The sequence below is a fragment of the Filicampus tigris genome, chromosome 21, assembly GCF_054856515.1.
Source record: "Filicampus tigris isolate MCC_2025a chromosome 21, RoL_Ftig_1.0, whole genome shotgun sequence".
Lineage (NCBI taxonomy): Eukaryota > Metazoa > Chordata > Actinopteri > Syngnathiformes > Syngnathidae > Filicampus > Filicampus tigris.
In genome coordinates this window covers 5,564,149-5,577,104 of record NC_141237.1, presented here as the reverse complement: position 1 = coordinate 5,577,104, position 12,956 = coordinate 5,564,149, and the positions used below count along the sequence as shown (strand labels likewise).

General features: G+C 43.3%; 1 protein-coding gene across 3 annotated transcripts in view; it reads left to right on the top strand.

Moving 5' to 3' along the window:
• Nucleotides 1–12,956, top strand: part of LOC147127330 (plexin domain-containing protein 2-like) — a 51,917-nt gene that overhangs the window by 22,992 nt on the left and 15,969 nt on the right. For all 3 annotated transcript variants that reach the window (XM_086021011.1, XM_086021014.1, XM_086021012.1), the window contains 3 exons: nt 2,310–2,551; nt 7,336–7,482; nt 8,910–8,979. In XM_086021011.1, the coding sequence (XP_085877137.1) occupies nt 2,310–2,551; nt 7,336–7,482; nt 8,910–8,979 (459 nt within the window). The remainder of the gene's footprint in view (nt 1–2,309; nt 2,552–7,335; nt 7,483–8,909; nt 8,980–12,956) is intronic.

Sequence of the window (12,956 nt, the reverse complement as noted above, 5' to 3'; positions counted from 1 at the left end):
TGGTCTTACAGACCTGACAAATGACACAGACTCTGTAATAATAGAGAGTGTGAGTAAATCAAAGAGAAGAGAAACACACGTTGTCCTTTTTTTGTCAAGGGCGTGACTCATTGGCGACCACTCTGAATGACTTGCTGTGAAAAAGGTTGTCATTTAATCAAAGCCACTACAGTATAGTGATGTTTTTGTAGTATCTGCGGTTTGCCAGCTTTCCATCATACACTGACTAAGTGGCGATGATCCTTCAATCAAACCATTTTTTTCATGCCCAGGCCATTTCATTTTGTATGAAGTCCTCCGAGGGCCAGATTCAATTTAGGAAAACAAATAAATGGATATGAAGTGAACTTCCACCTTTTCATACTTAAGTATGCACAAAGTCACACTCATATTTTATTTTTATAAAGTGTCATTTCAGATTGGTTTAATGTGTTTGTTATTTAACGTGTCTGTATATGTGCGGTTGAAAACTCTTAATGTGCATGGGGGAAAAAATGCAAACATGCTAACCACTTTGCTCACCGTGCTGCCCCTAGTGGAATAAGGCAATTTACTTTTTAAAATGAAATTTTACTTTTTGCTGTACTTTTAAAGGTGAAGTCAAACCAATCATCTATTTTTTTCAAGAATATGTTCTATGCAAGCCCACAAGTTGAAACAAGGCGTTCTGATAAATATTGCGTTTGTGGAATAAGAGTTAATCCACTCGTTTTTAACCATCTCTGGGGGCGGCCATTTTGTCACTTCTGGCGACTGAAAATGACATCACAACTACTCAGGGCTCAGGTAACGACCAATCGCGACTGACCTGTTTTCTGAAGATGAGCCGCGAATGGTCGTTAATTGAGCCCTGAGTAGTTGTGATGTCATTTTCAGTCGACAGAAGTGACAAAATGGCCGGCCCCTGAGCTAGCTAAAAACAGGTGGATTTTGCTGCTTAACTCATTTTCCACAAACGCAATATTAATCAGAATGCCGTTTCAACTAGTGGGCCTGCTGGGAATATATTCTTGAAAAAAATGTTTGGATTGATTTCCCTTTAAGTGGCACTTCATGAAACATTTGGTGGTATTGTGTTAGAATGTTGATCATGTTATGAAATGCGCTATATAAATAAAATTGTATATTATTGTATTGTGCATGGATTAGTTTAAGGAACTGAGAAAAACACTTTCAATGAGTTATCACTTTGGGCTGGGTTTAATAGAGCAGCACTTTGTGGTGCATGACATGCATGGAGACATATGGATGTTGTAATGCATATGTAAAGCATATTAACGTCCCGGGGCTCACTTCCAACGAGGGCTTTATCATTTTAGGATATGGGGAAAGATGTAAATTAATGACAGGGCAACTGACCTTTCATTTCATGGTCTTGTCATGACTGTTTTGTCATCTCGTCGTAATCTGTCTGTTGTTAAATGTGCCGGGATTTATGGTTATGTCTGCGGTCCTGGCGCAAGTTTGTTCATCAATCATCGCTGTCTCTCTTTCGTCTGGTCTCTATCGACTTCATCTATACGCATCATCTACAGCAGCTGATTGGCGTTAGTCTGCTCCATGCTTATCATTAGGGTAACCATGCCAGGCAGTCGTTCTCAAACTGACCCAATGGTCAATGAGCCATTTTAAAAACCTCAGTCAATACATATGGGAACCATCACGCCAGTAAAATAAATCTGCTAAACCAATTACTGTTCCCTAGCTTTGGGCCAATTAAAAGCCGTGATTTGATTGTCTCATCTCACATAAATCTGACATCTCCGCATGCATGCAACTTTTCTAGCTCTATTGCAGTCTTTTTTCATGAAGAGTTGTATGGCAAACTCTGCAAAATATTTTTGACTTAAAACAACAAACCTCGGGCAAAAGTTTCCAAGGTGGATAAATCTGCTTTTGCCACACACGCAGCAAAAATGGGCCACCATGTCTTTGGCAATGTTCAGCACGGTTGACTCTGACTGCACTTCCACAGGGCTCTTTTCTCAGCATGTGGAAAACAATGTGAAAATGTTTCCGCTTGTGTTGTACGTTTCTGGGAGGAATTGAAGTCCCTTTTTTTTTGAAAAGTTGTTGCTCGGGGTTTTGGAAAATGTTGGCAACACTGAGTGTGCTTTTGCCAACCAGCTCTCCGTTAGCAGCCTTGTTGTCAATGTAGGCAGTGCTCGCCAGCGCAGACGCACTTTGAACTTCCCAAAATAAAACAATGGATTTTTTTTCCTGATAAGTAAACTCAATTGAATTGATGGAATCAATTAATTGTTCCATCCTACTAACATTAACTGCTATCTTTCTTGCCTCCTCCTCAGGGGTCCAATACTCCTACGTGCATGGTGGGCAAGCGGTGGATGAGGACGTGGTCGTGGACACGAAGACGCACGCACACCGCTGGAGGAGATGGCTTCCGAACAGCCCGCGTAACATGGACAGTAACAGGGCCAGTCAGGAGCAGGAACGCGAGGAGGAGGCGGCGGCACAGGAGGAGGAAGAGGCCGAGCGCTTCCCAGGCCTGATGTCAGCCGAGGACACTGGCAACAGCTCACAAATTGAGGTGAATGTCCGCATGTGTTTGATTTGATGTGATTCTTCCAAGGACAATTCTACATTTATGAAAAAATATGATTTTTAACCCAAACCCTTGTAAATAATTGCTTAGTAATATTGTCATTTGTTTCTGACGAACAAATAATTTACAGTTAAGTCACCACTGGACTAAAAGAACATCCACTCTGCAAACACAGGAAAACTCTTTCTATGGACTTTAACGATTGTTCTCTCGTAGAGCAACCTCCATTAAAAACCGCACTGCCTGGCGCAGTGCTCATTTATAGAAAATTAATCCATAAAGTCCTCTGCGAAAAGCACTTTCCGTTTGCAGTAGCAGCAGCAACTATGAATCGCTCCAGGCGATTAGATGTTTGCAAATGAAGTGCATGGATTAATATTGTTTACCAAATTAAGATTAGGGACCCTCATTTGTTTGCCCACCTTATGGAGGGGGTGGGTTTCTAAATTGGAACCAGACAGCAGAGCAGGAAATTAACCCAGTGAGGCACGAGAAGTTGTTGAAGCTACTTGAGAATAATGGCCGGGGTCTGTTTATGGGACTATGTAAATTAAAGGTAGCAGGGCCATGTACGCTCCGCTGTGGCGCCACGGTCTGCACGCGGCACCGACGCGTTCTGCCCGTAATGACGCCGGCCTCCCCCGGGTGGGTCGAGGCAGCTCGTTATTTTATTTTATTTTTTTTTCTTCCCTCAACGGCTTCTAATCTTGATGGGTTCACAAGCCCGTGTCCCCCACCGAGGGAGGGAGGGAGGAAGAGGGACCTTTGATCGTCAGCTGTAAACGTCTAAACGCACTCACACACCCAGACAAGCAAACACAGTCATTTAAACACACATTTATACTGTACGCACACACCCTCTACTTAAAAGAAGGGTTAAATGCCAGATGGAAAAACTGTAAAACAGTTAATCACATACTTTGTTTAAGTAATTTGGGCAGGGAGTGCAAACACATATTTGGTCGCTGACGCGTGGTTTGCATATTTTAGTAACTGAAGTGGGCATTCAAAATGACATACGCATGCATGTCAACTGAGAGGTCTTTCCATGTTGGGGAGGGGCTAAGTTTAGCCTGGGTTGGTAGTGGAAGTTATTGAGAGTCTTAGCTGCATGTAAGCCATTTAAGATTAACGTTGGTACATGAGTTTGAATTGACATTCAAATATTTTGGTATCATAGTTTGTGGTGTATTAACAGTTCAAACTATTAACATATATGTAATTATAAACAGCCGGAAAGTCCAGACAGCTCTTACACGTACACTTGCCGGCGAAATGACAAGAGAGTACCCACAAAGCTAATCGCTATTAGCAACGCTCAGGTGCTGCTCCAGGTCGTCATGGTAACAAGAGCTGGGCTCACCATAGGCTTGCTTGCATGAGACAGCACCCAACACAGAGTTAAAGTTTGTTTGGGCCTGCTGAATTGCTGTTAACCATCACTTTTTTTTACTTTTCCCCTCCATCACCTTTATGGCCACTTTACACCACTGAAGAAATCCCTCCATCTTTTTTATGGACTATGAGCTGTGGTGGGCTGTGTTTGGGTTAACTGGTGCCACCCAGCCAGCTTTGGATCCCTCTCACCTGGAAAGGCGGGTTTATAACAGCGGCGGCACCGTGACGGCAGACGGTGTGGCGCCTGCGGCCTGTGAATCACTCGCTCTCCAGCTCATTAAGCCTGATTGAAGTTGTTGGCAAGATGGCATAGATAGGAACAAAAGAGCGAGAAGAATAAATTGTGGGCCTGAGTCATCAAGATTCAATTGCGGAGTGATAGCATCCGTGGTGCGATTTGCTGAGACGAATATTCTGGTACGGCTGCTGGCAGCCGTGTTGGTCAACAGCGGCCCAGAAATACACTGGCCGTTCTGGAAAAATCTCATATTTTCCCGAAATTCCCGATGGCCACCCGGTCTGCACACCGTACATATAACGCGAGCTATATATTGTAAATGGGCTACGCCATAAACGAATACAGTGCAGCTCAGCCTCTGGATTGCTGACATCATAGCATAATTACTTTTTTATATTTTATTGTACATATAGTTGTTCATTGTATTCACAGTTTTTACGTTTACATTTAAAGTTGTATCTTTTGAATTTTGTACGTAATAAACCGAGATTATGGGTGCACCCAAAGTAAATATAAAAATGTAAAAGTGTTACAATGAGTATAATATCAACAAGTTTGGGCTGGCTGGCCAACTATTTTACAGCTTGAACCTCTGCTTGCGTCCATAATGAGGAGCCGACGTGGAGTGCTGACCTCGGGCCTGGCGATCTGTTTGAAAAAGCCGCCTCGCAGCTGTCAGTCATCATTTGGGGGTCTGCTCCGCGAGCGACGTAAATACACAAGCAGGCAGACGAGCAGAGCGCATGCCGCGGCCCACTCCCTGCTGAATGTTACATTCTACACCCTCCTCCTTTTCCAAATACTGCATCATATGTCAACGCTGCCGGTCGACACCGCTTAGGAGGGCCCAGACAGACATATTCCTCCCAAAGCACTCGCGTGCATTCCGCGGCCTCATTTTCACACCCTGCTCATGCTCATATTTACACTACGTGCGGCCTGTCTTGAGGCTTTAACCGATGTCAGACGTGACGGTCTGCCAGGAAAAGCAAAGTGGAGCATGTGGGGTCCGACCAGGGACCTGATTGTGTGGCTGGTTCTAATGTGCGGTAATGGGGGGGTGGGTGCTTTATGGTGGCGAGGTTTCATGTCTGCGGCCACTCATACAGAGGCTCTTTTGAGGGGGGAATTCCCACAGCTCGGATTCCCAGTGCTACTCTTACCTTCAGAGGCCGGGAATGCAAGGTGGTACTAGCAGGAGATGAAGTGGAGTGATGGATTGGGGACGCATTCAACGAGCAGGGGTTGTGCAACCATGCTACATTTCCAGTGGTCCAACTACTTAGTCATGAATTAAGCATTTTTTAAAATTTATTACTCAGTTCACAACCCTACCAAAACAATCCAAACATGTTGTTTTGATAGAATAAATTCAACTCCGTCTCAACTCAACTTTATTTATATAGTGCATTTACAACAGCCACAGCTGTAACAAAGCTCTGTACACAAATGTAATAATAACAATAATACATTGATAAATTCCCAACAAAATCTTCTCCAATCAAAATACATCACAACTCACTTCATGTCACGTCATGGCAGATGTACCGTGTCTTTTTCGGGTTAGGGTTCTTGAGAATTTTTTTTGTGGTGCTACACACGATAGACCGGCACACCAAAAACAAAGCAATTTCAAGAGCCCTTCGCAAAGCAAGGGAGAAAAAAAAATGCCATTTAGGGATTGTCTCCTAACAGAGAAACATTGGAACAGTGCTTGTAAAAAAAACACTTTTTGCTTTTATTGTTTCCTGTACAAAATTAGGAAGAGGTGCTTGTGTCATGGGGCTTCCTGTTGTTTGCCTCCTCCATCGCTGCAGGTCTGATAAGATGCCTCACAGCTGCACCTTTTCGCTCAAAAACCTTGTTAAAAACTTGCTGTTTCAGGGACTAGACTTTGAAATGGGAAGCCATTTATTGGAACTCTCACGGCGTAGATATTTGGACACGTGGAGAGTGCTTGTTCAGAGATAGCGTGCTTAGTTTGACAAAAGGCCAGTAGACAAACGTTAATTAAAGCAAAAACCTTGCTTAGATAAGTCAGTGATTTATCTTCCCTTTCAAGAATATGTAACACGCCTCTACATAATATTAGCCTTGGAATATGAGACTCGAGATGAGAAATATCTCATTCCAAGCGGGTGTTTCTCTCAGTGATGTGATTTAAGCCAACACAGCCAGGCGCCTTTCATCAGCTCTCACGCAGACAAATCAAGTCAGAAGAAGAAAAACCCCAAGGGGCAGCCTGAGTCGGCGCTTTTTCCAAGAGAGAAGTCGTAAAGCGGTTCGAGCATCCAGATGATCAGCACAGGATGGTTTTTGGAGATGGTCTTGGATGGACACCTGGTGACCTGGGGCCAGAGACGATTGGTGGGTGGGAGGGGCTGTCATCCAGTTGGGGGCGTGACCAGTCTGCTACTCAAAACCGCATTCTGGCCTTAAATAAATTCTAATAATACTAATATGTGTATCCAGAAAAAAATATCCATGCAGCTCTGCTTATCTTTTGTCTTATAGAGGGATGGTTTCTGCATGACAGTAACTGCATGATCGTGCTTCAGACAGCCGTCACTTGAAAGTGGCTGTGGACCTTCATCCAGGCTAGCTGATCATGTCAAGGGATGAGAAATTCTGTGTGGAGGGCAGTTATGTAAATTAGCTACAGTGAGGTGGAAGTAGTACTGCTGACTCAGACACATTTTCCGAAAGGGGCAGACAACAAAAGATTTACTTGGTTGTTTAATTTCACCCTTGATGGGTGGGGAGGCACTCCAGAGACATCGTTAATTGTAAATAAGGCATTAAAACATCAATTTTCCATTTGTACCGTTTAACTAGACAGACAGAAAATATGAATTTGAGTATAATTTTAGACTACATCACTGCGTGTCGGCGGATTAAGACAGCAAAGTCGGACGGCTCGCCATAAAACATCTGTTTTATGTTTTATGGCAAGTCCTCCGTCTGGCACTCCTCCAACAGATGCGGGGATCTAAACCACTTGATGCACGGATTGCATCTCGAATCTAAAAAAGAAATGCTAGAAATTAGACGTGGAATGCTGCAGCATTTGTTTCCAATTGGGTGTTTATATTGCAGACACAAGCAGGGTTGTGTTGTTTCTGCCCACACGCAGGAGGACACAGATCACAACTACTACACATCCAAAACGTACAGCCCGCCGGATCCGACAAGCAAGGGCTTGTGGGTAAACATCGAGCAGATGGACAAGGAGAAAGTCAAGATCCACGGGATTCTGTCCAACACGCACAGACAAGCAGCGGTAAGTCAACCGACGACATCGGTGGATTTTTTTGCATAAACGAGTCACATGTTAATTGATTTTGCTACGCTTGGATCTTTGGTTTTGATATCTGGATAAAAGAAAAGTTTGGGTCCTGGACAGGGGAAAAAAAGCAATTTGAGGACAGTTTGTCTTTTGGAGAAGTCTCATTTGGTCAATAAAGTAACAAACTAACCCGTAGCTGGAAATAATCTTCGCTTTCAGTCCTACTTTCCATCTGTGCCCTGCAGTTAAACTATGATTTAGGTTTACGAAGTGAAAGAAGTCATCATTAATGCAATTTGGTGTTTGTGGTGGAATGCTAATATCAAATTACCCTGCTAAAATCTCAACGGAAACTCGAGTCACTCATAAGCTGCTGTATGGACGCGACTGAAGAACAAATATACAGTGCCTGTTTGATCGGATTGCATCACAAAAGCAATTTCTGTACTCGCAGCAGGGCGTTAGAAATAAACAATGAGCCCCATGCTGCTTCACCATGTCTGTCAAAGACGTTACTCCACGATCTCATGTCGCAGCCTTTTTTGGGAAATTTCCATGACATGCTGCCCAGTGATATTAGAGTAAAAAAAGCCATGAAATAGTTGTGCATTGTGCATTCTACTCGTTTTCCTTCATCTGGTGATGGATTGAGCCTCGACTTGGTACAATGGGGCCTGGCTTTGAGCTGATTCTCTTCCCTAGAGAAAAGTGGGGTCTGACTTTGGCTTTTGTCCTGGGAGAAAATCGATAAGCGCATCTGGCCCGGGCCCTGAGATGAAGTGAAACTATACGTGCCTCCATTCGGCAGCGGTGTTGCATTTCAAATTAACCGACTTTCTAAGGCTGGTTTTAAAGATCCAATTGCGATTGAATGTCTAGATCTATATCCATTTGCATTTCACGTGACACATATCCTCGTCTTCATGGCTGTTTATTGCCACTCCGAGTTCAAATTTATATTCGAACTAAACATAAAATAAATAGAATTGCATGTGTATTTAAAACAACCGCTTAGCCCTATGCTAACAGACAAACCAAAATGCGATCGACAATTGAGTGTTTTTAATGTCTTTATTGGTGTTTGTTGGACAAACGCAGCTGTGTATATTTCAACGATCAATGTATTTCGGTGATCTCTGATGAGGTTTATTCTAGACTTTTTTGCTCACTCGCGTTGGCAAATATCTGATAAGCATCACATTTTTATCCCTTGAATCCGATATGAAGATATTCAATCGTGTGCGTTTTTTTTCTATTTCCACTACCACGATGCATATCGTCACTTAAGAGCAAAAAAATCGTAATTGCGTCACCCCGAAACATAAAACTCAAGGACATTGCCTCCATCCACATCCCGTCATCACTGATATTCTGATCTAACTTTATTTAATGCCTTTTCTTTTCTGCTTATTTCCTCACAGAGAGTCAACCTTTCCTTCGATTTCCCTTTCTATGGACATTTTCTGCGTGAGATCACCGTGGCAACTGGCGGTAAGTCAACAAAAGTCAATAGTTCACTATTTGATATTGTTATTGGATATGCTGTCTATGCTACCAGGGTGCGCGCAGACACATTTTACAGCGCTGTGGTTTGGTGGAGGAATGTGGTCGGGATTCATAAAGTGCCAAGGCATTTAAGAAATGTACAGCATTGTGTATATGTGTTTGCCATTATTGTGTCTTTTTAGCATGTGGCTGTGGTACAGCAGCATCACAGGCCCGTAGCACTGAAAAGCCTCCAACAGCAAATGCGTTCCTGACAGGTTGCAAAGTAAATCTCATAAAATTTGGACCTCAGAAGACTCCAAAAGCTCTCCCAAGTCGTTGTTCTGACACATGACCATTTGCAGTTCTCACCTCGATGGGAACGTCTGCTCGGAAAAGTAGATAAAAAACAAACTCCCCTCGCCTACATGCGCCAAACTGAACTGGAGGGGAAAGCAAGCGTTGGGTTTGGACTGGAAACAAGAGCGGGTCTGCCAAGTGGCTTCGCCGTCATTGATAAGACGGCGGCGGTATCAGAAGCCGGGTGTGTATGTGTGTCTAAGAGTTGACACGGCCGCATGGGAATTTTTTTTTTTTTCCGTTCATGCAAACTTAGAAAAGTAGCTGAAACTGGTGGAATACACATGCTAGGCTAGTAGTTAGCAATGACACTTTGGAAAGTAACACTAAATAGGATTTTTCTCACAGGTCTTTTGCCATCTCACTTTTTGTCAACTCAAGCACTTTTGTCCACATGTGGAACACCTGTCGTTCCTGTTCAAGGCTCGAGGCCAAATTTTGTCAGCTACTTGAGGGACGCCTTCAGGGCTGGTTCCCTGGTTTCCCTCAACTGCAGGAATGAGTGGGCACAGACTTGGTTGTGGCTTTCACCTTAGTTTCACCTTTTTGCGGGGGGATGTTGTGCAACAAACACAGAGAATGAGGTTGCAGTCAAATACTGCAGTCGCAACCTCATGCAAGTGTGAATATCTCCTGCTGTGACTGTATCCGGAAGGAAGTCCTCAGAAGTCTTCAATAACACTGAAAGTCGTAATATTTTGTCTGTAGGTGCCTTTTAAAAAAAGTTTCTGGAGTTGGCAATTCTGACAAGGATAATTACAATTCCTCCCGACATACAAATGTATCACTGGAACATACGTCCTTGACACCAAATAACACTTTCCTATTATTCAGGGCTTTGGAGATATCTTTTTTATCTTAGGATATTGCAGGAACAAAAAGCCAGAGGATAGTGTCCAGAAAAAAAATTGCAAATAGCTCAATTCGTGAATTGAAACCCGTAAATCAGCGTTGGTTCTCTTTACTTAATGATGTGTCCAGTGAGCCGCACGGTTCTTACCAGATAGCTTAAGGACGTACAGAAAACGGATATGAGCCGGAACGATAGGAAAGAGGTTAGAAAATAGGACTGAATGGAGCCAAAAGGTCAGGATGTGTGGGAGAGACAAATAATTTTCCCCTCCACAAGCTGTGTTTACGCACGCCGTCCTGAGTACTGCTTTTTGGGAACGTCCAAAGAAAACATCACGCGGGAATTAGCGCGCCCGCTTGACTGGAGCTTCACTTTATTGGTGTTTACACAAGCTCTTTTTGTTCTTCTCTGCCTCATACTCGGCGTCGATCGCATCTGCTCAGGGTCGCCAGAGAGTGATCGCACGCATGTCCAAGAGTTTTTGTTTGCTCAAGCTGTCTTTCATTACTAATTGATAGAAAAGCCATAGAGTCCATTAAGTGCTTTCCAGAGGACGTGTGCACACATCTGTAAGTGATGGACCACATTAAGTGGGCCATAATAATAATAATATACCATTTTATAGCCAGAAAGACCTCATCACCTTGTAGACCTTTATATAACCACAGTAGCATTTATCACCCAGCCATTACCGGGTCAGCACAAGTGCTTAACGAATGTATTTGACCAACATCCAAATATCACATGGAATAGACAATAATTGCCTAGAAGTATTGTTATATTCTCGGTCTACATGCCAAATAGTAGTTGCTTCATGGGTTAGAACAACCACATCATTGATGTTGGTTTTCTTGGCCAGTCTGTGGCCTTTTTCATTGTCTCCATCAACTCATAATTTATTTCAATTTCAATTTCACTTGTGATTTGAGTTACCGCTGTATTGACCTGCATTCCTAAACAAATGTACTAAACTACTAACAAACAGCGGGGAAGTGATTTCCCATCTTTGAGAAGGAGAAGACATTAATAAACATATACAGGCATTGGTGACAGTCAGGACAAATGCTAAACTGAAACGGAGGGAAGGAAGTGAGAAGTCAAAGTCTGAGAGGGCCTGCAGGCGGAAGATAGCTGCCTCCACCTCCTTTTCTTCTTCACTCTCCTCCTTCCATCTCTGTCTGGGGGAATGCAGTCTTATCAGCTCGCCACCACCCAAATGCTTTTTTCAAGATGCCACCTTGACATTGCCATTGGGGAAGGAACACAGGGAGTGATGATCATGATAAGAGATGCGTGAGATATATATATTTTTTTTTTTTTTTTTTGTCATTCCGCTCACATTTAACGGAGCATCTCTGGAATATTTGGTCAAGAGTTGTCTTTGATGTGATAATAGCTGGCTGGGCGGTTGTGGTTTTCGCCGTCAAGACTCGAGTGGAAAAATGCCGGCTGCCTGTCTTCTAATTTCCAGATCCTCACTCCCCCCTGACACTCTCCACAAACACACACAAGCACTTGGTACAAGCAGCTGGTTACATTACTATGAACAGAAAACGGTTGAAAACAGTGCTCCAGCTGTTTCTTTAAAGCAGATTCCCAAACTTTATTAAACATTTTAGACACGGGTGCGTGTCAGTCACGGGATGTTACGGTACTATACATACTGTAGTATTGGTGTGGTGAATCTGTGCCTTTGTTGGTGGTGGATGGGTGTGAGTTGGGGCCTACAGCAGCTCCTTTCAAGTATTGCAATGTCGTATTTGTGTTTGGCTGTTTGTCCCATTCGAAAAAACGGCTGATAATGTGAAACCGTGGCTCTCCATTTTTTTCCCTACTACACTTGATTGGTGGCATATCTCAAGATCGTTTGTAACTCAGATTTTGGCTGGAATCACAAAGCAAAATAAATTGATCAAGCGACGGCTCAGACTGGAAAAATTAAGTAAAGTTTACATTGTATACAGCAATATATCTTACTAGGACCAGCATAATACAAGATGGATGGATGGGTGGGTGGTTAGCTTGCAGGTGTGGCAGATGTGAAATAAATACTTTGAATACCTTGTATCATTTAAGAATTGTCATGTTTTATAAACTTTTAAATTGTTTATGCTGCGGAAGCACACATTTGGGCCAACACTGGATTCAGAGTAAGTGAATGGAAATGTATCCTGCTAGTGGCACTTGGCTAAACTCTATTGACATCCTAAACGGCACATAGTTGGGATTATTGCTGAGGTTCCTAACTGAATCCTGGCAATTAAACCAGAATCTCGATTCCTCAAATGTGCAGCTTTTGCAGTTCTTCCTTGATTTATGCTCCACTGGTTGGATAGAAACACTCGAATGATCTCGCCGTCTGCTTTCATTTGCATTCAAGGGCTGGATTTCTTTTCCAGAAGCCGCGTTTGTCGCTGTTCATTTGTGTGATTTGCTGAAATGTTAAATACACAACTTTTGGGAGGGAGGTGGGAATACAAATGTAAGTGAATCGGGAGGGTTTGACACCACTAAATAAAGTCACATGGTCCTCACCCCCCCAGCCCTCTCATGTACCGTGTGCTGACTGTGCACAATATGGAGTCTTCCTTGCAGGGAGGTCTTAAGGGAAAGATTGATTCCCCTCACGGCATGTTCTGCTCCCTCTTCTCCCTGTGATCGATGTGTGTTTGGAGGCCTCCCTGCTGCATGACGTGAAATAAGAGTCTCCAGCCTTAGTCTCAATGAGATTCTCCCCCCTCCAGGTTTTCATCAACCAGATATGCTTCAA